The 26,654-nt window shown below is 36.9% G+C and overlaps 1 protein-coding gene across 2 annotated transcripts; it reads right to left on the bottom strand.

The window, feature by feature from the left end:
• Positions 1–643: 643 nt before the first annotated feature.
• EREG (epiregulin) lies at positions 644–24,363 on the bottom strand. 2 transcript variants are annotated; one of them, XM_054486517.2, is made up of 6 exons: positions 24,132–24,357; positions 9,866–9,952; positions 8,281–8,404; positions 6,610–6,759; positions 4,553–4,676; positions 644–2,100 (listed from the first exon to the last, which is right to left on the bottom strand). In XM_054486517.2, exons 1-5 carry the CDS (start codon positions 24,196–24,198, stop codon positions 4,595–4,597), a joined length of 510 nt encoding a protein of 169 aa, XP_054342492.1. In that variant the 5' UTR covers positions 24,199–24,357; the 3' UTR covers positions 644–2,100; positions 4,553–4,594. The 2 variants fall into 2 exon arrangements, with proteins under 2 accessions (XP_054342492.1, XP_063519831.1); XM_063663761.1 differs by lacking the exon at positions 644–2,100 and having other exon boundaries at positions 2,788–4,676; positions 24,132–24,363.
• Positions 24,364–26,654: the final 2,291 nt, after the last annotated feature.

Here is a 26,654-nt window from a genome sequence, read left to right as displayed (position 1 = left end):
TATCTATTCTTTTTAGAAATACTCTTTTAAAATACTCTTTAAAATATTATTTTAAAAAATACTAACCCCAGGTTTGGCACGGTGGCTCACGCCTGTAATCCCAGCACTTTGGGAGTTGGAGGCAGGCGGATCACAGGGTCATGAGTTTGAGACCAGTCTGGCCAACATAGTGAAACCCTGTCTCTACTAAAAATACAAAAATTAGCTGGGCATGGTGGCGTGTGCCTGTAGTCCTAGCTATTCGGGAGGCTGAGGCAGGAGAATCACTCGAACCCGGGAGGCAGAGGTTGTGGTGAGCCGAGATCGCGCTGCTGCATTCCAGCCTGGGCAATAGAGTGAGACTCTGTCTCAAAATAAATAAATAAATAAATAAATAAATAAATCCTAACTCCTAGGATTTTTAAATACCAACACCTAGAATTTTATAACTAATGTGGCTCCTTCTATTTCAAGAAATTCTTCACTATGCTGGCTATAAAATGTGATACATTTATAGAATGTTTTCCCCAATTAACACCATTGAGTTATTATATCTACACACATTATATCCCTGTCACTGCTTTTAAACCCTTTAATGTATTGTGGGAAAAAAATTGCAAAAGAAAAAAAAGAAGGAGGCTGCATTGTCAGTGTAGATTTTGAATGCATGATGTTCAATGCATTTTTATTTATTTCAATTTTTTTTCAGTTCCCAAGAAAAATAAATAAAAATTAATAATATCTTGTAAATTATCTATTTTCTCCTTCAATATCTTAAGGTACACAATTATCAAAGCTGATATTGAACACAAACAAATTGATACAATTCAGTATTCCGATAACATTCATAGTCAAATAAATTACTTTAAATTGCATGCAATACAACTTTATGTTCCATAGCATCTTTAATAAAAACTGTATACCAAAATGGCTCTTCAAACTTAAAAAGTGCAATTACAGAGTGCAAAATAAAAGGAAAATATATTATATTACATTTAACATCATCAAATTTGAATAACAGATATTTAAATAAAATTATTCTTTTTAAAAACATTAAAATATACACCAGAAATACTGTTTGTACAAGTTGTTACTCCCCCTTCTCCCATATGAACAAGAATTTTTTAAAAGTCAGAATACATTGGGCATCAAATTAAAAACTTTTTTTTCAAAAGTCTACAGAATGGATATTGGAGCAAAAATTACAAAGTGGGTCAGATACAGGTTTTTAAACACTGCATTATTGAATTTAACAAAAGTCAGACACTAGAATCATATATTTGCTGCATAAAAGTTGACTTGATACCTGGTGGTGATTGAATTTAGTCTCAGAGACTCATAAATAAAAATCTGACTTAAGACATAGTCATACCAGTATACCAATTCTCCCATCGCTTTGACTTTCGGCAGAGAGATTAGAGCAAAAAATATTCAGCAGAACAGTGGAGTTATATCGTATTATGTATGTTTAATACAATATCAATTTTAAGGTTAAGGTTAAGGAAATCTCAATTTTAAGGTTAAACCTTGAGTACCAGTTATAGAACTTAATATTCCTGGTTAAAGAGTAAGTTAACTGGCTTATCATGTGGCCTTGGTTGAAGACCATAAATTATGCATTTATGCATTTGTGGTTTTTTTGGTTCTCAATACATTGAATATGCATAGCCCCTTCTAGAAATATACATAGTGAGAAATCTGTAAAATGGGGGAGTTAGACTAAATGTGAACTAAAATCTTTCCACTGTGTACAGGACACATGAGCTGAGAGCAATCAATTTTTATGTTTACTCAGCACCATCCTCACTAAAACAATTATTTTTGTCTTATTTTCACCCATGAACAGTAATGTGGGTCATACTTTATTATTTAATATGCATTTACAAAGATCTAACTATTTTAGGGATTAGCTTTTTAAAGCATTCTTAAAGATGAAAAATACAAAAATGACTTGTTTTTATGAATTGACATGCTTAAGATAAACTGACAAACCAAGATTGAGATGCTTACAATAAATCTTTTGTAAATGAAATAACTGGATTGCAGCTGATTTATTGAAGAGTCAATAGATTTTCTTTGAAACAGCCAAGATCACTGAAAATATTCAGACTCTCTTCACATCTAGTAAGCGTGAATAAATACAGTTGTACCTTGGTATCCACAGGGGACTGATTCCCAGATCGTCCCCCTGCACATACTAAAATCGGGCACAGATGTTCAAGTCACTTATATAAAAGGGCATAGTGCTTGCATATAACCTATTCACATCCTCCTGTATACTTAAATCATCTTTACATAACTTATAATACCTAATGTAAATGCTACGTGCGGTGGCTCACGCCTGTAATCCCAGCAGTTTGGGAGGCTGTGGAGGGTGGATCACAAGGTCAGGAGATTGAGACCATCCTGGCCAACATGGTGAAACCCCACCTCTACTAAAAATACAAAAATTAGCTGGGCTTGGTGGCATGTGCCTGTAGTCCCAGCTGCTCAGGAGGCTGAGGCAGGAGGATCTCTTGAACATGGGAGGTGGAAGTTGCAGTGAGCTGAGATCGTGCCACTGCACTCCAACCCGGGCAACAGAGCGAAACTCCGTCTCAAAAAAAAAAAGTAAATAGTTGTTATAATGTATTGGTTTTTTGTTGTATTACTTTTTAAGTATTTTCCATCCTTGGTTGGTTGAATCCACAGATGTGGAACTAACCACAGAGGGCCAACTGTAAGCAGAGTACTTAAAATGTGTTCTTACATACTTTGACTTCAGCTATATTAAATAGGAAACAGAAATAACTGTTTAGATCTAATTGATTTTTCTTTTCTCTTGTTTTTAAATTTTATATAAATGGTTAATAGAGCACCAAATGACTGCAATTCTATGATCCATTAAGGTCATGTATACATACATGTTTGTATATGAATATATATACAATATGTATATGACAACATATACAATATGTATATGAACATATATATTTACTTGTTTTTGTCTGTTTATTTTCCTAATAGTAAGGGCCAGGGCCAGGACTTTAGATGACAGTCATGTGATTGTACCAGGGTATATAATGCATGGATACACATGGAGACAAGTCCTGGCACCTAGTGCTCCAGAGGTCAGCCATGGCTTATTATGTCTTCATTGCCCTAGCACATGCCAGGATAAAAGTGGAGGAAGAACAAATCCTCCCTGACCCGGTATGTGATCCAGGGAGACTCTACTTAAAGGTTTAGCATTCGATGAAGCAGCCTCCCATAAAATCCAAAGGTGGTGGCAGCAGTGGCTCCCTATGCAATAGCCCAAAAATACTCCTATTAACTCTCTGAGACCTATGGGCTCAGAGTGCAGAAGAAATCTTTGTCTCTTCCAAAAAATAAACAAATGTCAGAAAAATGAGCCCTAGTTTTCATCCCAGCCTCCATAGGAAGGTATGTTTAAGTTTCTACATTTTAAAAGCTTTCAATTGAGATTTTTCATTTGGAAAAATACACCATATTAATTTTTTAAGTTTTTTCCCATTTCCTGTGTCAAGATACAACTTTAAATACATAACTTTACATTCGAGAAGAAGCCATTTACTGAGCTATATTAAAGTTAAAACTTCCTTGAATAAAAGATGAAATAACTGTATTTCCATCTTAAGACAACATGTAGAATTATTGTCTTCATGTATTTTAAAATAATAATTAGTCCATCAAATTTTGGGCTGTGATTTAATGTTAGAATTCAGCAAAGCCCCTATAAAAAGAAATATTCTAAAAATATTCTTAAAAAGCACAAATTTAGGCTTCAAGTGTGGGCTTTTTTCTAATTGTCTGTTGAGCAATAATTACCTCACATAAATGTTGTAATATACGAAAAAGGAATATTGTGAAGCTATGAAATGCCCACTACTTAAATAAAAGATTACAGAAAATTGTTTTTCAATTCATTTTACATAGGCAGAATCTGGTAGATGAATGACTAGTACCTGTAGGAGTCATGAGTTGGCATAGGGAACTGTCCACTGCCCCTCATATAACAGAATTATAGCTGAGACCTGAGTGAAGAGACCATAGACTCCCCAGGGTTAGCTTGTTTCAAATGTGTAGTGTTTAACACAGGACCTATATTTGCTTCTCCCAAATTCTAATTGCATTATTGTTTTAATATGTGATACCATGGTGCCAACTACATATCAAACCATGGTACAGTCAAACCAATTATCATTGATTTGAGGAACAGAAAAAAAAATACTTACTAAATCGATTTGACTATATATATAGGCTTACAGAAATCTGTCATTTGCTAACAATTCTTCAGCTATGACCCGGGAATTGCTTACTTCTAAGCACTGTGCACCAGGCATATAAACTTTGAAGCTTTCAGTGAAGCATTTAGCTCAGGAAATTACTTTTATAAAAATATCAATTTTCTTTTGATATTAAATATTTTCTGCATATTATACATTAGCAAATAGTCTGTCAAAAATAAAACAAAAATAAAAACATTTTTCAAGTATATTAAAATACAGTGTTATTGACCTAACACTTGACCCAACATAAATATTATTAATAAAATGAGAATATTAATATTAACCAGGCACACTGTTATCCCTGCCCATAAGTTTGATGGCGCCATTCAGACTTGTGGCAACTCTGGATCCCCTGAAGTAACTCTCTCATATTCCTTCTTTGGTTCTTTACTTTTTCGATTTCTGTACCTGGAAATATTCACAAACGAAACTGTTAGCACGGCAGTTAATAGTAAAGGAACAAGTGTGTTATATATGGACTCCAAAGGCACATTAGCGTAGTGTTTCCAAAATGACAAAGTCAAACAGATTTAGGTTGGACAATGTTAAAAAAAAAAAAAAAAAGAGGGATGAAGAGATGGTGTGCTGTAGTCAAACAATTTTGGAATGAAATGATAAAATACACTTAAAGAGTTTCTCAAAGTCTTTAACGTGATCATGAATATTGTGAAATTCCAAGTGGTGTGTGACCACATTTAAGTCTGAGTTTTAGGTTTTCTTTTTCTGCCTCTCTTTCTTTTTCCTTCCTCCCTTCTAAGGAATGAATATTTACAAATCATGCTACATTAATACACTCTGTCTATCACATTGATATAATGCTATCACTAATAAAAATAAAAATAACATTTATCAGGCACTAATTTGGTGACCTACAATTTTCTAAGTGCTATACATGCATTATTTATTTTACCCCCACATTTGCTGTTACCATCCTCATCTTACAGATGAAGAAAGGGAAATACAAATGGGTTATATATAATGTGCCCAAGGTCCAAGGTCTCATAGCTAGGATTCATAGATTTATCATAATTTAGAATCTTCTTTCATTTATTCATTAAGCTATTTTCCTAATATTTTTGAGTTTATTTTGTCTCTTTTTTGGAAATGAGACATGTAGATTTGAGGAAACCACATCATGTCTATGTTTACTGGAAGAATATCAATTAGAAAGAATTTGTTCTTCACTCTGGCATTTGTCAACTATATGAGCTGGGACATTTGAATGAACCTCTCTAAGCCTCAGTGCCCCATCTATAAAGGAAAGGACTGTGGTCAAAGATTTGCAGGCATATTTCAGTTTTAATAATATTTAGTTCTGTCATGGCAACTTATTAGGAAGGCATTATTATTTGATGGATACTTAGAGTCAAATGTGGACAAAATAAATTTAATATCATGAAATTAGCACACTTTCAGACCTTCAAAATTGGAAGTGCACTACTTTCACAGAAAAATAAAAACTTAAATTTACCTTGAGTAATTTGTACCTGTTTCAAAATATGTTTCATGGAGACATTTTAAAGGGAACTGTTATTAATTAATTCACACTGTTCCCATCCTTTGCTCCTAACCCTTAAAAAAAAAAGCCAAACTATACTTTCAATGTTCACTTTCTATTTTTCTGTTTTCAGCTTGTGACAATAATGCACATGAGGATGAGGTACGACTGTTTTGGGGGACTGACACAAACTATTTTTTAACACCCATTTTTTATAATTGTCTAGAAATAGTTCCACCAGTCTGCTTAAACTGTAAGATAACCCAAGCTTCTAAGGTTATTAATTTACAAGGTTGTTTCTTATAAAATAAAAAATGTGACTTGATGAATTAAATTCAGGTGGTTAACTATAACAGTAGCACCTTTCCTGTGATTTACTTTCACATGAAATATCATTTTACATACTAAAAGCAACCACCCTATAACTAACGTAAGATAAGAATTTCTGTCCATATTTTATAAAGAAGGGAGTTGATACTCTCAATTTGACTTATGTAAGGTCACACAGGTAATAAGTATCAGAGCTGATAATAAAGTTCAATCCAGATGTTCTGCAGCAAAAATGTATTTTTAAAAAATAATTTCAAGTTATTTCAGATTCAGGGGTACATATGCAGGTTTCTTAACAGGATATATTGTATGATGCTGAGATTTGGGGTACAACTGATCCCATCACTCAGGTATTGGGCATAATACTTAATAGTTTCTCAACTCTTGTAAATATCATTTGTACAGGTTTGATCTTATCTCTCTAATACTTTATCCATATTTTTACCCAGTTTATAGGTCTGCATTATGTAAAAGTAATTTATAAAAGCAGAGTATAAAACCACACTGACTTACCATCTGCAGAAATAATATGTGGAACCGACGACTGTGATAAGAAACAAAATAATAAGAATCACGGTCAAAGCCACATATTCTTTGCTTAAAGGTTGGTGGACGGTTAAAAAGAAGTGTTCACATCGGACACCAGTATAACCCACTTCACACCTGAAGGAAAATACGGAAGAAAGAAAGATCAGTTATTTAAAAAGGAAATCATGGTTATGAATTAGTTTTATAAGGACTAACATCACACTGTAATGTAAGAAATCAACAAAATTTGCTAAAGACTGTAAAGAGGATTTCAAAGATTGAGTTAGACCAGTAATGACAAAAGGGCTCCACATAGCTCTTGTGCTAAACTGTGGTATTAAATGATGGATGTGTTCAGCTGTCATGGTGGCTGACAGTCTACAGTGGTGTTTTGTAAGTTGTACAGGTTTGAGATTCCTTTTGTCTAAATCAGTGGAATCAATTCTTTTTTTGTTTGTTTGTCTGTTTGGTTTTTTTGAGATGGAGTCTCACTCTGTCACCCAGGCTGGATTGCAGTGGCATGATCTCTCGGCTCACTGCAACCTCCGCCTCCCAGGTTCAAGCAATTCTCCTATCTCAGCCTCCCGAGTAGACTACAGTCGTGCGCCACCACGCCTGGCTAATTTTTGTATTTTTAGTAGAGGCGGGGTTTCACCATGTTGGCCAGGCTGGTCAGGAACTCCTGACCTCAAGTGATCTGCCCGCCTCAGCCTCCCAAAGTGCTGGGGTTACAGGGTTGAGCCACCGCGCCTGGCCTGGAATCAATTCTTTTTTTTTTTTTTTTTTGAAACGGAGTCTCGCACTGTTGCCCAGGCTGGAGTACAGTGGCATGATCTCTGCTCACTGCAAGCTCCGCCCCCCGGGTTCATGCCATTCTCCTGCCTCAGCCTCCTGAGTAGCTGGGACTACAGGCGCCCGCCACCACCCCTGGCTAATTTTTTTTTTTTTTGTATTTTTAGTAGAGAAGGGGTTTCACCATGTTCGCCAGGGTGGTCTTGATCTCCTGACCCCGTGATCCGCCCGCCTCGGCCTCCCAAAGTGCTGGGATTACAGGCATGAGCCAACACGCCCGGCCTGGAATCAATTCTTAAAACAATACCTGATATAGAAGTTGAAGGAAAAGATCCAAAGCAGAGAGACACCATCTTGGCAAGTGTGAGAAGCATCAGAAGCCCTCCCTGCTCTGCACCTCTGACATATGTGTGCAATTTAAAAGCTACTACTTACTACCTAATTTTAAAAAACTCAGAAAAGTTTCTAATAATATATATACTGCATTTAACAGCCCATGGAAATATAGGGTAATTTCAAAATATAAAAATAGAAATACAAAGAATAAAACTGCATTTGTTTATCACATGTTCTCACAAGTGGGAGCTAAATAATGTGTACACATGGTCATAGAGAGTGGAGTCATAGACTCTGGAGACGTCAAAAGGTAGAAGAGTTTTGGGGGGGTTGAAACTCTTCTACCTTTTGAAGTCAAGGGATGAAAAATTACCTAATGGGTTCCATGCACACTATTTGAGGGGTAGGTACTCTAAAAGTTCAGACTTCAACACAACTGAATATATCCACTAACAAATCTGCACTTGTACCCCTAAATCTATAAAACAAAATTTTACAAACTGTATTTGTTTATTTCTGACATATTACCTGCAGTAGTTTTGACTCATGTCCACCAGGTAGATGCACTGTCCATGCAAACAGTAGCCATTCATGTCAGAGCTACACTTTGTTATTGACACTTGAGCCACACGTGGATTGTCTTCTGTCTGAACTGTAAAAGAAGTGGAAAGTTGAATATATTCTGCAGCCTTCATGGAAGAATTTCTCACTCTTTTATAACAGTAACCACTGAGCTACTTCTACAAAACAGGTCAGATGCCAATCAGTTGAGGAGAATTTTGAGAAGTAGGAAGTCACTCTAGTTGTCACACCCCCTAGACCAATCAATAAACACTTGAATCCAAAGGAAAATGTCCAACAGACTGAACAAAAGAAGATTATATGTGAGGATTTCATTCTCAAAAGACAACCTGTAAGGGTAGAGAAGGCAAATTTAACACACACGTGTCATTATCCTCCAAGTGGATGTTATTCACTTCTTCAAGCAAAATTTGTCTAATTTTTCTCAAGTCCCAAAACATTTCTGAAATCTATTACTCCCCAAAGCAGTTGCAAGCTCATACCATTAATTAATTCAAAGGAGCTTAATTCTACAGTGGATTTTTAATCAGTAAGGCTGGCTTTGGTATATGTTCTCAAGTTGTTGAGGTTACCATTAATGAAATTAACCAGTCTCCCAATATCTCTAATGATGAGGCCTGAATCCAAACTAGACAAACCCTGAGTGAGAAAGGCCTCTGGTAGACAAATACAGCAATGAAAATAGGAGCCTCTGTGTAAAATTCACTTTAGAAAGCTTTAGATACCAAAATGTGAAAGATGTTATAAAATTACTTTTAAAACAGCAATGTGATTGTAATACTCTTGCCCAAATAACCAAAGAAGGAAAAAAAAAAAAAAAAAGGTGATGCGGGGGAGTCTGATCAAACCTCCAGAGAACCTGATGGTGAGGGAAAAAAGATAAAATTGTTATGGAAAATATCCTGTTTCCTCAAAATAACTCAGTTATCTTGATTCAATAGCTCAGAATGAAGATAAAGCTGATCCCCCTTGGACCATATCTGGAGTCCACAGTCCTCGAGGGGAAAAAACTGTATTACTTATCTTTGTATCTGTATGCCTTAGCACAGCGTTTGGTGCATACTACATACTCAATAAATGTTTTCTGAATGAACACTGTGCCTAGAAATAAAGGACCATCATTTTTTCTTCTTACAGAGAGAGAGAGGGGTAGAAAGAGAGAGATAGAGAACCTACTCTGTACAAAGTTTTCCTGTTTTGCTGTTTTGCCTGGAATCCAGTCAGTGTGGTCTCTGAGGATGTTTTGCAGTAAAGTGCCAGGAAACAGCCAAAGGGAATGTAATTTTTTGTTGTTGTTGTTCTCTATGTCTTCACAATCAAATCTATGTATATAATTTGTCCGGTCCTTCTCCTACCAGTTATTCATTTATATAATTTTTTCGGAACATTAGTTTATATGGTGGTTTAAAAAGTAATATAGCAGCTATTCTTACCCTTTTTAAAAATTATCACATACTTATAGTCTTTGAGTTTATATTTCTGTTTAAAAATATATAGTCTCTTGACGCCACATTGACAAACTTGGGCTTACCTAAAGCTGTGCAGTTATCACTGGACTCTCCTGGGATACATGATGGAATCACAGTTGTACTGAGGACTGCCTGTAGAAGATGAAAACCTATTTATAAAGAAAAATCGAATATATAATTAATGTGTTAAGGAAAGAAATCTTGATCAAATTTCTACATAACTGCAGTACTTATAGAGTTGTTTTGTTTCACGGATTTGGTCCATCAAAACCATAAAACAAAATAATTCATGGAAACAGGCATATAACAGAAAATACAAACTCCCCCAGCTATTCTGTGGAAGGATAAAAGCCTTGGCATTACATTCACGGTTACAGATTTGACCTGCTCTAAATATTTCACAATAACATTTTCAAAGATTTGATTTTGAAGTTTGATTTCTTAAGATGCACATCAGTTGGAGAATTTCCACTATTTTATTCCATCATGTGTTCAGAGAAATGCTCCTAATTAGACCCCATCACAAAAGAAGGCTGTAAATAAAAACTCGGTTTCCACTTATGATAACAACAATAAACTCAATCTAAGAAACATTCATTATTGATTTATGTACCTAAGTTACTCTTTGCTTTGCATTACACATGAGTATAGATTTTAATTAATACAATGCAAGCTAGGTAAAATCAGAATATATCTTGTCTAATATGAGGAGGAACAGGCATACCAAATGAACCATACTGAGCCCTAGAATCCAGTTTCTATCAGCATAGGAAGAGTCTGAATCAGCTGTTTCATCATGTGTATTCAGTGAAAAGATAAAATGTTGGAACATAGATATCAAGAATGACTCAAGTACTTTCTGAATTGTGTAGGAATCATCATAAGAACTCTTGTAATTTCACAGATGTTTACTTAAGAGCTTTAGCTGCTTCTGTTTAAGCTTTAGGTATTTGCACTTCAAACACTCTTTCCAATGTATTTGAGTAACTGTTATTTGAGTAACTGTTACTAATGGTGGCGGTAGTAGTAGTATTAGCAGCAATTAAGCTCCACTAAATTAATTAATGGCTTCAGCTTGCAATTGCTTTGGGGAATAATGAATTTCAGAACTGAGATTTGAAAAAAATTAGACATATTTTGTTTGAAGAAGTGAATAATACCTACTGTGGGGGATAATGACATGTGTGTTAAGCTTGCTTTTTCTACACCCTAAAGGTTGTCTTTTGAGAATAAATACCTCCTGTGTTATTTTGTTTAGTCGGTTGGACATTTTCGTTTGGATTCCGGTGCTTATTGGCCTAGGGTGCGTGATAACTAGAATGACTTCCTACTCCTGAAAATTCTCCTTGACCGATTGGCAGCTAGGTAAATGTAATCTAGGTAAAATCAGAACATATCCTGTCTAATAGGAGAAGGAATAGGCATGCCAGATGAACCACACTGAGAGTCCAGTTTCTGTAAACACAGGAAGAGTTTGAATCAACCTGTTTCATTGAAGTAGCTAAGTAAGTGGTAACTGTTACGAAAGGATGATTAATGCCTCCGTAAAGGCAACAAAATATATTCAACTTTCCATTTCTTTCACAGTTCAGACAGAGGACGATCCATCTCTCGAACATGTACTATGTACCAGTGATATGGTTTGGCTCTGTGTCCCCACCCACATCTCATCTGGAATTGCAATCCCCATGTGTTGAGAGAGGGACCTGTAATCCCCATGTGTCAAAGAAGGGAGGTGATTGAATCAATGGGGGTGGTTTCCTGCATGCTGTTCTCAGGATAGTGAGTGAGTTTTCATGAGATCTGATGGTTTTATAAGTGTTTGGAAGTTCCTCCTTCCCCCCTCTCTCTCCTGCCACCTTGTGAAAAAGGGGCTTGCTTCCCCTTTGCCTTTGGCCATGATAAGTTTCCTGAGACTTCCCCAGCCATACAGAACTGTGAGTCAATTAAAGTTCTTTCCTTTATAAATTACCCAGTCTCAGGGAAGTTCTTTATAGTAGTGTGAAAACAAACTAATACAACCGGGTATGGTCCTATTCACCTTATCTGTATTATATTATTTAGTCCTCTCAGTGCCAATTTGAGGAAGATACTATTATTAGCCCCATTAGAGAAAACTAAGGCATAAAGAGTTTAAATAACTTTTCCCAAGGATACATATTGTTAATGGGTCACTTTATAGAATTTGGAAATAGGCAATAATGCTAGATTATAATGGACATCACAGAGAACAAATTATGGTAGCTGTAATTGAAGTAGAGTATTTAACCCAACATAGAGGCCACAAAGTATGGTGGAAAGGCAGTCTTGTGAGGAAAACTTGAGCTACATGATCTTGAAAAAAAATTAATTTACTTTTCTGGGTCTTAATTTTTCTTATCTTATAGATTTTGGGGGAGAATACAGTGAAATAAACTAATGATTTTTTTTTTCTGAAATGGCTGACACATCCAATAAATGTTCCTTGACTCTCAACTTCTAACCTCGGGTTTTAGCAGTGTATGTGAACAGTGCCCTCTACTGGTATATAACAAGTTTGCATAGCTCTGTAATTTGGTACTGTAAAGAAAGATTTAATTTGTGTAATACAAGAATTTTATTTTTTCTCAGTTAGAGAAGGCTTGTATCTGTTAAGCTGATTGTATATTTTTGGGTTCTGAAAAGTAAATTACATATCGGCATCAGCATCATAATGTATAACTTCATATATCAAATTTCACACTTAATTCTGTGAAGTAGTTATTAGTCTCAAATACCCTCAGTGCATTTAAATTAAATGTCTTGTCTAAGATCACTTATGACCACAGAAGAGAAGAGTTACGAATTTATCTTTTGACATCAAGTCTCCTATTCTTCAATGATTTGAAAATTCTGTTGTCTTTAAAGGTTCAGAATTATCCCTTCCCCACTCCATGCTTTTTCTACAACATAAATGCTGCTTCAATTGCTCTTGTGGAACCACAAAAAATATATTTTTGTTGAATGACAAATAGCTAAAGCTTAGATTTCATTGTCAGCTGAACAGAGTTGAAAACTATTTTACTAAGCTTTTTATGGAGAATAAGCTAGATTCTCATTCAAGTCCATTTTATTTTATGTCCCAATAATAATTTCACCACTGAAGAATTAAATCCTTTAACTAATACAGTTTCCTCAATACAAATTGGAGTTTTAGTTGCACGTGCTTACATCCTTGACATTCCTATTCCTACATATTTCTTCAACTGAGGAAAGCTTTGGAGGAGACATTACCAATTCTCCCTCCAGGAAAATGCTAGCCAGAGAAAAAAAAATGCACATTTGAAGCTAGTTTCTCTATCCTTTGCATAAACTAAAGCCTAATCTTTCCTGCTTGGAATTGCCTCCAACTACAACCTGCAACTATTATAGAATCCAACTTACTTTGGAGTGTTGCTGTTAGTCTTCTTTTTTAAAGATTTTTAGTAGTTGTTAGTTTTTCCACCGTTGGAAACTTTGTTCCAGTTGTTCAGGCCACAGGTGAAATTTTTGTCTTTGTTAATTAAAGAATGTTCAGCCCAGGGTGTGCCTCCACAAAAACTGGGCTTTCCTTACTTGTGACGCTCCCTTGGACACAGTCCATCGCTCAGGATAGTTTCTGTGAGACTTGCTGTATTAATCCTATAGCAGGATATTTTACAGGTGGAAACGTATATAATTTTTAAATGTTCCTTTCAAATTAAAGTGTATAACTGCAATTCCATCATGGATGGATGTGGCAAAAAAAACAGCAAAATTAATTCTAAGTCATGTCCATCTGCACAGCACTTTTGCTTTAAAACGGTGGTTCTCAAATGTTCCTGCAATATGCGTCTGCTCCCAAACACTTGCAAACTAGGGTAGAAGAGTGAATGCGATCCAATGAATAAAAAATCTATCTCCAGAGAAATATTACATCCACTATCCTGCTAACCTTAAGAATCGCTGGTCAGGGCCGGGCGCGGTGGCTCACGCCTGTAATCCCAGCACTTTGGGAGGCTGAGGCGTGCGGATCACGAGGTCAGGATATCGAGACTATCCTGGCTAACACAGTAAAACCCCGTCTCTACTAAAAATACAGAAAAAAAAAAAAAATTAGCCAGGCGTGGTGGCGGCCGCCTGTAGTCCCAGCTACTCTGGCGGCTGAGGCAGGAGAATGGCGTGAACCCGGGAGGCGGAGCTTGCAGTGAACGGAGATCGCGCCACTGCACTCCAGCCAGGGCGACAGAGCAAGACTCCCTCTCAAAACAAAACAAAACAAAAAAGAATCGCTAGTCATTATTTTAATGAGTCATACAGGGAGGGAATAAATGCTAAAGTCATGCATATATTTCCTTAATGTCAGATTTTTCATGACCTTAGTGTTGTTTGAACATAATTTCTGTATGATTGGACCTCAAATACTATATTTGGCTTTTTCATTCTTGACAGTAGATTCTTCCTAAGCAAATAATTCACTACGATACTAAAGATTTTAGATAGTGTCTGTGTCAAAAAAACAGATCTGGTGGCATTTCTTGTCTGGTGGCATTGGTAACTAAGATACAGAGGAATTTCTTGCCAGGTGATATAACACAGGTGATCTGTAAACTCAAAATTGGCAGTTGGCGCTTCTTTTACAATACAGCTACAAAAATGGAAATGCATTCAGAGGTCATTGTTTCTATCAAATTTCCAAATGGGTTTTAGGAATGTGAACCTCACCTATATATCTCTCTGCCTTCATTTTTCAGGTTATGTTTCAGTGAAATCTCAGATGTGCCAGCAGGAAGTGGTGCCAGTGACTCAGAGGATACAAATCGCCTCTTCCCTGTGAGTCAGGGCCGAGCCTACACCCTTACACAATATTGGGGACCGCGCGTGGGAGAGGTTGAGTGCCATCATAGGAATGGCAATAGCAGTAAATGTCGTGGGCCCTAGAGCACTAAGAAGTGGTTGCCCAACAGTCAGACAAAATGCCAGACGTAGAAAATGTACTTCCTATTTCATACGGTTTCTTTTGACCTTGCTTCATTTTTATTTATATTTATTTTGTTTTTCGAGGCTCTTGCTCATTTGCCCAGACTGGAGTGCAGTGGTGCAATCACAGCTCACTGCAGCCTCGAACTCCTGGGCTCAAGCGATCCTCCCATGTTGGCCTCCAAAAATGCTAGGATTACAGACTTGAGCCATTGTGCCTGGATTGACCTTGCTTCCTAAGGATCACACTGAGGGCTCATCCAGAAGGAGGCCAGTACAGAGGAGGCTAGGATTTGGTGACTGGATGACCAAGCCAAGTCAGCAAAATCAATTGCAAATCTTAGGGTAAAATGACTATTCTGGAAAACAATCAAGAAAATAAAAATGATCCAAATTAAAATCAGATAGATTACAGAATAAAAGAAATGCATCTCATTTTCCCAATTTAACCTTTTAGGCTATTTAGACCAGAAAAGCAAACTTGTGCAGACTCATAGCATTTGTCCAGCCCAAACACATAGCAAAATCCTCTTTGTTCACACTTTTGCTCTGGTCACATGCCAACCTACTCAGACTGTTCATTTTCTACCATCTTCCATGGCAGTCTGTGATTTTAGAATTTGTCTACAACATAATAGGCTTGTTGGATCTTGTGTGCTTTTAAGGAGTGAATACGCCTTCACTGTTTTTGGATGTCTTTTTGTTTTAAATTAAATTCCACTATTTGATAAGCTCTTACTTCACCTTGGTCAAAATAACTCTAACACTCATTATCACATCAGATACTGAAAAGACTGTCAGCACCTTCTAATAGCAATCTACTTTTCAGAGAGTATATATATGTGTGTGTGTATATATATACACACACACATACTTATATATACACACATATATACTTATAAATATTACTTATATGTAAATATATATGAACACATATATACCCACATATATACATATATTACATATATATATATACACTCACATATATACACACATATATAATCTATAGAAAACTAAACTTGCCTTCTGCCAGTAATAATTCTATTCCTATATATTTTTAATGTTAGCTTTGTAACTGCACTTCATTAAGACCTAAGTGTAAAAAGTGTCTATAGCAATTTGAGATAAAACATACGAAACCCAAGGTTAATATAACAGGTTAAAAATAAGTAATTATTTTAATTTTGAGTTTTGAAAAATAGCCATAGAATCTTCCTTGTCAAGTAGCAAAAATATTATTATGCCGTGTGTTTCTAGTCATAAGCATTAAGTTATACTCTCCAATTTAGGTAGTCATTTCTAAATCATACTTCAAATGCTAATATATTTCACTTACATATTATCATACAATGCTATACTTAAAGCTAGTCAAATAAAGAATCAGTGAGTCAAAATATAAGGGAATTATCTATTTTGCACTAAATATGAATTTAAAGATGTATATCTTGTTTATAACAGAAGTATTTCCAGAATGCAGGAGAATACACACCAACTCTTGTGTAAAGAGTACAACCCAGCACTTTGGGAGGCTGAGGCTGGTGGATTATGAGGTCAAGAGATCAAGACCATCCTGGCCAACATGGTGAAACCAAAATACCAAAAAAAAAAAAAAAAAATTAGCCAGATGTGATGGCGGGCGCCTGTGGTCCCAGCTACTCGAGAAGCTGAGGCAGGAGAATGGCGTGAACCCGGGAAGCAGAGGTTGCAGTGAGCCGAGTTCACCCCACTGCACTCCAGCCTGGTGACAGAACAAGACTCTGTTTCAAAAAAAAAAAAAAAAAGTACAATTTAAGTTAATCTGAGTGTTTGGAACTTTGTGACTAAAATCTCTAAAGGTGGGACTTGCCTCCCCCAAAAGACAAAGCTTCATTTATAAAGTATTGTTTCAAATTATCTTTTGGAAACATATTTTTTTCCTCAAGACAATCTTACATAAGAAGGGCTTTTTTATAACGTTTTCTACCTTGACTCCCTTCCATCGGGCTTCTCACTTCCATAAATCCAATTTAAATTATTCTTACATTATTATTCCAAAAGAAAAATCTCCTAAAGGAGCAACAGTTTGGACTATAAGTGTCTGCAATTTGCCTTCTTTTCATTATGGCCACATTGTGGCATGAAGCTTGGATATTTAATGGCACTTTGATAAGTATATTGACTATATTGTATTCTCTGTAGATACCTATGGCCAAACATGAATCTGCAAGGATACAGTTTTAATCAGTGAGCACACACAAAACAAGAGAAAGGGAATACATTAAAGATGATTTCAAAAGACTCGAAGTTAATTACTTTTTATTGAGAAAACCCACATAATACAACTCACACACTGGAGGCTGCTAAGGAATTCTACTTTCAGATAATATAGTTTATGAAAATATAGTTTGAGTTGACGTTGGCGACCTTGACTTCAGTGAGAGCCACATATGCCTCCATAGCATGATAGCTGGTGGGATGGGCTTAGTTACAACCCAGTCATCAAAAAGGAGGGCAGCTTACCCCATCCTTGCTTTTAGTAACTACATTTGTCAAATAATATTTACTCAATAAATATCTATTGAGAATTGTCTACATGCAAGATATTGAACAAAACACTGGAAAGAAAACTGGTACAAAAGACATTGTTCCTGCCCTAAGTAGACTTAAAGGAGTTGGACACCTAAGGGTGGTAAGGAAAGGAGAGAATTTATAGATGATGCCAAGTTTCTAGTCAGAAAAAAAACAGAGAATGCTGCCATTAAAAAAGGAGGAGACATAGGCAGGACAGCAGGCTTGTGGTGGCGTTTGGGCATGAAGGCATGAAGGGAGTGAACACATTCGAGTTTAATGTTTACCTATAGGTATTACCTATTTATATTTCTGAGGCTGTTGGGAATACAGTAAAGGAATAAGAATTTATTTGGAGGTCAGGAGAAGTCTATTTGAAAGTCATATGAGGAGATACTACCTTTAAAGGAATGGAAGTCATTTAAATGTTCCAAGGAAAACAGTATGGAATGGAAAATAACAGAACTTTGAGAAACAGGTGGTAGAGAGCAGACGGAAGTGGCAAAGAAAAGAGAAAAAGAAATTAGAGAAAAAAGAAAATTAAGTGTGCTGACAGCTAAGAGAGTAGAGTTGTAAAAGGAAGTAGAGGGTGGTTATCAAAGGAATAATCAGAGAAAGTATTCATGATTCCATCGTAAATAAGACTCATCATTATTAGATGTGAATGGTGCTAAAATCAGCAATAAATATTGCCAAGCTGATTTTTTAAACATGAGAATGGGCTTTATATTTGTATCCAGATTATCATTAAAATTAATTTTGTCTTGACAACTCAAGCACTAATTTTCCAGACTGTGAATTATGGGTGGCAATGTGTAACAGCAATTAAAAAAAAGTATATTTTATGTTATTGGTTCTCAACCGGGAGCAAAATTGCCAAGCAAGGTTGGCAAAATTGTATCCCTCATTGGCAAAATTGCTCCTGGGGACCATTGCTACCATATGGTAATGTCTGGAGACTATGTTGGTTGTCACAACTGGGGATGCTACTGACATCTAGTGGGTAGAGACCAGGGTTGCTGCTAAACACCCTGCAATACATAGGACAGCCCCCCTGCAACAAAGAATTATTTAGTCCCTAATGTCAACTGAGACAAGGTTGAAAAACCCTGCATTAGACTCATGAGAAATGGGATCCAGTTCTAGCTCACATACTTATTTTGTTGCCCTGCAACTGAGTTGCCTTATCTCTGAAAACAGAGAACATGGAGTGAGGTGGGGTAGAGGGTGAAATGAAGTTTGGATTAGATTTCTGCAAGGTTTCTTTAATTTCTAAAACAATGCTTCTCTTTCTGCCACTGGCAGTCATATCACTGCCACTTTATTCAGTCATATCACTGCCACTTTATTCAGTCATATCATAGCTCAGTAACCCCTCTCTCTTTCTCTCGTCCTCTCTCTCTTTCTGTCTCTCTCTCTCTCACACACACACACATGAATAACTTCAGTTAATACTGAATAATATAATAATATAATAAGAGATAAAAATGTGAAAGAGAGGGAAGAAAACTTATTAGACTTCATCAGAAACAACAACAGAATTGAATTTTCCAAAACTGTTACTTAACCTCAAGATATTTTGCTTCTCAAAATATCTTTTTAAATATTTTTAAATACATTTTTAAAGTGCAGGTAATTGAGTCTATAACATAGTGGTGATAACTCCAAATAAAGTGTCAATGTAATCATCCATCTAGCAAACATTTATTGTGTTTAATATAAGCCTATCACAATAGAAATGATAAAAGATGACTATAGCACCAGCAAGGAGGGACAGAGTTATACACACACTTACAGTGTTGTGTGTGGTGTGACAGGGGCCATAGGACAAAAGGGATGGGAAAGGTGCAATTGAGGAGGGTCAGGGCTTATCAGAGAAGTGCCTAAGGAAGTGGCTCCTTTTTCAGTCTTAAAGGATGAGTACTTTCACCAAAAGTAAAGAGTGACTTGAGGGCATTGACAGTAAAGGGTACAGCATATTCAAACCCGAAGCCTTACATGCTGTGAACTCCTGTTTCCTCATTTGTAAAATGGGAACAATAATAACTTTCTGGGCTAAAAATGCATCCTAAGAACTAAGTGAGGCTTTTGTTTGTAAGAAACCATTTTGATGATGACAGCTCTAATTTTAAAAGTGCTTTCTATGAATTCGTGTATCATCTTATCCATTAAATCTATGTACAATTTCCTGACAAGGTTATTGTGGATAACCTTTTTTTTTTTCGGATGAGAAAACTGAGGCTCAGAGATAAATCACTCTTTCTGAAAGTATGAAAGAAAAAAATGGTGCATGAAATTTGTGTTTTATACACTATACACTATGCCTCTTAGTTCAAGACTATAAAATTTACATATATAAAGATGTGTGTGTGTGTGTGTGCACATATCAATCACTTTCATGCCTCAAATTTAAAATTGAGAATTTTTAACCTAAGAGATTAATGTTTAACATTTTTCTTTCTGAATGTTACATATATCTCCATGGAATACATCCATATATCCATGGAATACTACTCAGCCATTAAAAGGAATGAAATAATGTCTTTTGCAGCAAACTGGATGGAGCTGGAGGCCATTATTCCAAGTGAAGTAACACAGGAGTGGAAAAACAAAAACCATATGTTCTCACTTATACATGTACTATGTGTACTATGAGTACTATGTACTATGTACTATGAGTACACAAAGGCATACAGAGTGATATAATGGACTTTAGAGACCCAGAAGGAGAAGGGTGGGGGGTGGGCTAGGGATTGATAAAAAAACTGCACATTAGGTACAATGTACACTACTCAGGTGATAGGCGCACTAAAATCTCAGAATTCACCACTATGTAATTCACCCATGTAACAAAAAACCAGTTGTACCCCAAATGCTACTGAAATTTTTTAAAAAGGAGATGGAGGATAAACCTATATATTAAGTGTCTTATGAGATATATTTAAAAAATCCATTTTTTTCTGGACAATTATCAAATCATCCTGAGTATTATAAATAGTATCCTAGTAAGTTAAATCATTACTTTAACCTAGAAGGCCACTCAACCTTTATGTGCCCTATAACTAAACACCCAGTCTTACATAAACTGCATCTCCAGAGGATGCTGAGTATGTGGCATTACTTCATTTTTTCAAAGGTTCCAGAATTGCCATGTCAAGGCAATGGCTGTCAGACTACTCCTCCCTGAGGATCTCTTCTATTACACCATTGGGAAGCATTCTCATTGTCTCCCGATGGAATGTTCCCAGCAGCAGTTACAGCCATATTAATTAGACGATTTGTATAGGCCTACACTCAAAGTAAAGACTGACAGATGAGGAAACCTCACCTTAATTTACATTCTCTTTGAAGAGGATTTCTTACTTGACATTTGCATGTTTCACGTGAACATTAACCAGGAAATGGGAGATTCTTTTGCAAAAATAGACAGAAAACATTCAAATTCAGTTTCTCCAAAGTGATTATATGAGTATTGTTATTTTTTTAAAACCAAGGAAATACATTTACATTCTCACAGTTAACAGGAATGGACTATAAATCCCAAGTTGATCCCTTATCGATGCTATATTGAATTCACAATAATATACAAAGAATACAAGGAATAAAACAGACATAAGTTACCCTCTTTATTGCTTTACTTAATGTAAACCTTGTAAAATATAAAAATAAGGGCCCCAATCAACTCACTTCTTTATAATAAAAATCATATCTTAGGAACTGTGTTTTATAATAAAATAAATTATATATATAATAACAATCATATCTTATAATGCTTTATAATAAAAATCTTTATAATAAAAATCATATCTTATAATATATTATATCTTTATAATAAAAATCATATCTTATAATAAAAATCTTTATAATAAAAATGATATCTTAGGAACTGTGTTGATTAGAAATTATGAACATTAAGTAAAAATTCAACATATTTTAGCACAGCTTAAGAGAATAGTCACATTTTATTTGCCTGATTTTGCACAGAGTCAGAAAGCCCATTTGTACATGTGCTGTGCCTACGAGATGGTCTGAATCCTGGAGCAGCCCCAGGCTACTCTGGAACTTCTCTATTAGAATCTGCTATGTTTATTATGCTCCTGCTAACCCTGAATCTCACTGGCTCTTTCCTCATTATCACAGAGTGACCTGGCCATTTACTATCTCTGAGTCTTTGTAAGGTACTTGACTTCACTGGGCTAATCAAATCTACCTCACGCAGTTATTTTAAGAAGTAAAGGTGATGATGTATTTAAAGCACCTAATACACAACATGGCTGCCACACAGTAGGCATTTAGTAACTGTTAGTTTTCTTCTCAACTCCCGGATTTGGGTCTTACTGCTGAATCAGACACCCCAATTACCCAAGCTGCTCACATGGCAAGACTATGCAGAAGGTGGCAAGGGTACCTGGTCAAAATCCAGAGAGGAAAGGCCTGTCATCACGTTTTCTGACAAGATTTGTCATCTCAGGTTGTGCCAAGACTCAGGTAACTCATAAACTCTCAGGGTCAACAGAAATGATCAAAGACAAGCCTATTGTCTCATTGAGATTTATGCTTCTCATATTTTCAAAAAAGAATATTTCTTCTGCTTAATTCTCTCTCATTGATGAAGTACGACTAAATTGTCTTGGAGATATCATTCAGGGACATATTCAAAAACCCATGTAGTCATGAATAAAAATGTCTGATGTTAAATAGAAAGCCCCTGAACATAACTGCAGAATTCAAGATAAAAATTTATCCTCCTCTCTTTAGAAAAATCACAAGATTAAAAAAGACAAAATTCTGCTCTAAAATTATAGATTATTTAGAAAAATGTTATCCAGTATTTCAACTCTTCTACTTAATGTTCAGTAGGCCAAATATGCTAGCAAGCCCAAGTGTGGACTCTCTCACTTTGTCACTACTTTTCTATGTGAACTTGGGTCACAGTTCCCCAATTTATAAAACAAGAACATCAATATTAAACACGTGTAAAATTTAAAAGTAACCAAATGATTGTGCGTAGCAATTTAAATCTGTATGTGTTAAGGGTGGAGGCTGGAACTTTATTCCCTAGTCATAACTACATAAAGCAGTTATAATATGTATGCTAAAATTTTAAAATAAATGTCTCTCTTTTTTTGCGGGGGGAAGGACAGGATTTGGGAAAAGTATTTTTAGGAAATATTTTGTTTGGGGAAAAGAAGGCAATTTCAGAAATAACAGGTGGTCTTGCCAAAATAAGGCTATGGGCTCTGCATAACTGAATAGAGTTTAGAGATATAACACAAAACTTGAAACAGGAACTTTCCTAGTGGCAGAGAAATATCCAAACAAACTGGGAAAACAGAAACTGACCTAACTCATTTGGAAATGGGCTTGGCAGCTGACGAAATAGATGAACTATAATTAAGTAATGCAATGAAGGAGGTAAGCACTTTCATGACAACAAAACACACACAACACACACACTAGTGGGTAGTAACCAGGTTATTCACAGGCTCTTGTTGTCTCAAATTAGAATATTCAATGAAACACCCAGAACAGACATGTGCATTGTTCAGATGCAACCTTACACGTGGGGAAAATAATAAGTGCTAAGTTATTCTGACCTCGAGGTTAATTTCTAACTCTAGGAAGACTGTCACCTTTCTAATTTAATTCTTTTCAAAACAAAGACAGCAAAGCCACGTTGTTTACTGAGAATCTTCTAGCAAGTCTTTCTTAGCTCAGTTTTGGCAGAAACCACATATCTAGTTTCCACTTGTGTTCCTGGACTTAGACTTGTAGTTTCAACTATGCATAATATGCATTTCATTAGGTCTCTCAACCCCTGAGATAAGGTGTGTCAGAATAATAATTTAGCAGTCACATCCTTCACAGGTAGAGTTCGAGTGCCTGGGGAATCAGCCTCATTCCAACTCCAGGGAGAATATGAGACTGGTGGTAACTTTTATTTTTTTATTAAGATATTCATATACGACTTCAAACTCTTTCAAATTCCTTAAACTGAAGTTTAAGGAATTAGAAAGAAGTAATTTTTTTTTTTAACAGAAAGGCTATTTAGGAAATTTTTCCCCTTGAACTAAACCATCTCAAATAGGAAGACTGGCATTAAAATACCCTCAGCGATCACAGGCTGTGGGGTGCAATTAGCAGCAAGTGCAGAACGCTTGCTCCAGAGGCTGCTTAGGAGGCTGCAGGGGAAAACGGAAGCAGCAGGTGTAGGGGCGAAGGGCGATGGGGAGCGCCAGAACCTACCCAGGGCCCTTCTGTTCCAGATACCCTCGACCAGCGTTTTATTTCTCTTGCGTCTGGAGCTCAGCCAACTGGCACTGGCGCATACCAGCTCCTCCGGGAAAGCTAAACCAGGCTAGGTTTTAGAAAACTGAGTGAAAGACAGAGGAGAAAAGCTTTCCCCCCCAAAAAAAATTTCTTACGCTAGTTTCTATTCCCCACTCTCCAACAAAAAGGAACAAGACATGAAATGTTAACAGTGCGTCCCAGGCCTTTAGATTTCTAGGATTGGCAACTTTTCAAAAAAAAAAAAAAGCTTTTTCAACAACTTTTTATTTTATTTAATAAGGAGATATTTCAATCCATGCATAACATATATGCCAATAATTAATTCACCAATAAAAGGCATTTTAACATCGATCCCCAGTCCGCACCCCCAGTCCCACCATAGCGGAAGACAGACTCACAAAACAAGACATAATTTTAAATAGAGCACACTTGAACCTGGAGACAACTCCGTACTTGTCGAATGACAAATGCACAGGAGCGTTCCTTATTTGTCTCCTCTTTGGGGCGGCCGGAAGCCAGAGGGGGAGAACTTACCCAGGCAGAGCAGCAGCGCAGGGACCCTGCCGGCACAGAGCATCTCCATCCTCTTCCCCGCGGTCATCGGCGATGGGAGCGGGCGCTGGGGCTCGGCGGAGGGCGGCTGCGGGGGAGTGCACCGGCAGGGCGGGAGCAGACGGGCTCGCAGCAATGGCTGGAGCGCGGCTGTCAGCCTGGAAGGGGCTACACGTTGGCCGTGTCCCTCTGACACTGGAAATATCAGGCAAGTGAGCTCAACTGTCCGGTGCTGCGAACTTTATACTAGGGAGCCCCTCCCGGGCCCTAACGGGGTGAGGTCAAGAGTGCCCAGAGTTTCATAATTGACCCGAGGGAGGAGCGGCAGGAGGACTGTCCGGAAGTCATCCTCCCTCCCTGGAGCACCTGAGAGTAGTGGTTGAGGAATGAAAAATGTCTTTCCGATTGGCCGGGGACTACTCCCGAAACTTTTCCATCTCCCTCCCGGAGGTGGGGAGCGTGGACCAGATGGCTTGGTTTGCTTTGTGGGGTCACCTGCCCTGTAGTGGGTGGTTTTGGTTGCTCAGGGTGACGGACATAACTTGAATCAGTCTTTTAGCCAAGGCTGGCGTTCCCCGTACATGCCTTTGGAGAGCTGTGCGTGTGTGACTTACTAACCTCAGCCACGAAAACTCCCTTAACTTGAAGTCTGTCAGTGATTCAAGCGCCCTCCTTGCGTTGAAACGCCACCGCCCAGAAAAGCCTTTCCCATCTGCGCCTTCCTTCTGAGACCCCTGCTTCTGATGTGGCTCAGGCGTTTATTATCTCAAAGTCGAGACATTGTGAAGAAAATTCCTGTTGTTTTTTTTTTCCTTCTGTCGTATTTGCCATTTATCAGGTTGCTGCTTTTGATATGACTTCCTCCTAAATAGTGCCTTAATCCTGTCGCTCCCCTGCACGAAACCTTTCAACGACTTCCCATTGCTTTTTGGGCAAGGCCTGCCACAAATGTGAAGCCAATCAGTCTTTTCAACCTCAGCTCCCACTATTTCCCCAGGCAAATTGTCTGACCCCAGCGAGGCTGGAAAACTCTCTTAAGCCTTTCCTCACTCCCACTTTCCTGCCTATGCTGATGTAGTCGTACTTTGAGGGAATGGCTACTTTTTAAAGGAATTAGTCAAATCCTGCTCAAATTCATGGTTCTCCTCAAGGGCCTGGGCTTCTTAGGCTTGTGGATCTCTTTTCATTCTGATCTCTTATAGCTTTTGTCGTTTATCTTCTCCCTAGCCTCATAGAATTCTAGACCCGGTACTTTACACCTGGGGAAGCTACTTTGTATTACTTGACTTTTTTTATGTTTGTAAGTCCTATGTTCAGCTCTGTACTGTGTAAATTGTCTTCCTTTTCACTGCACTCCTCTATAGGACCTAAGAACTGTGAGTCAATTCAGCAGTACTGTATGTAAATATACATATTTGAATAGAAAATGGAATCTAATGGATGTTAACTCCTTACCTTTTTCTTTCTACTTTTTAAAAAATTATTATTACTATTCCTTTTTTTTTTTTTTTCTGGCTTTTTTCTCTCTTACTCTAAGGCCCTTTAATGTCCAGAACGCTCTTGTTAGAAACGAATACTTCATCATGTTATCAGGGGTTAAGGTTTAAACGGTCCGTATGCGAATTCCTGGACAAGTTATTTAATCTGTCTCAATTTCCTCATACGTAAAACAGGGATAGTAATAGTATCCAGCGCATAGGAAAATAATGAAAGTGCTTAGTAGAGTGCCTAGTACCGAGTTAGTGCTCACTAAAAATACCTACCATTGTATGCAAACGTTGATGCTTAAGATGGTGGCACTTGGTAGTTGGTCAATATTTGTGAGTTAAATGAATCAATGAACAGTAGGATAGAGGTAGGCTGGGTTCCTAAGTCTAGCTTCCAAATCTATCAAGAAAGCAGGCATTGAGTGACTTCTCACTTAATAGCTTATTTTGGAAAAGAAGAAATGGAACCAAGGAAGATGATATTAGAAATGGGTTATAGTTTTATGGAGCATTGGTAGGGATCACAAGTTTCATAAATTAGAAAGAGGAAAAGTGACTTTTATGGTTATATAATGGCTTTTGTCCTACAAATTGGATCTGGAAAAAAAAAATAATAGTCCCAGTGTTTTTGAGGAATGAAAGCAGAATTCAAATGAATGGAATGTCAACTGGGAGCATTTTCTATCAGGTACTTGCAAAGAGTGAGAGGAAGAGTTTTTAATCCTGATTAATGTCTTGTTTCTTTAAATATAGTGTGTTTTATGCTGATAAGAAAGATGGTGGGGATGTGATGGGGAGAATGGGGTCATGCTGACAATAATTGACAACAGTCACCTCTATGGTATTGATAAGTGAAGAGGAATTTTTTCACTTTGTAACTAATGCCTGCAAGCATGAGATATCATCACTGTGAAAAAAAATCCTTGTGCTTGTCTCAAAATTTTCCACAGCAATGTGCTCTTCTGTAGGCTGATTTTATATGATGTGAAGAAATCTTTTCTTTATTAGTTCTATGTTT

Source organism: Pongo pygmaeus, chromosome 3 (genome assembly GCF_028885625.2).
Source record: "Pongo pygmaeus isolate AG05252 chromosome 3, NHGRI_mPonPyg2-v2.0_pri, whole genome shotgun sequence".
Lineage (NCBI taxonomy): Eukaryota > Metazoa > Chordata > Mammalia > Primates > Hominidae > Pongo > Pongo pygmaeus.
The sequence above is the reverse complement of the archived record's forward strand: the minus strand, read 5'-3'. Positions and strand labels throughout refer to the sequence as shown.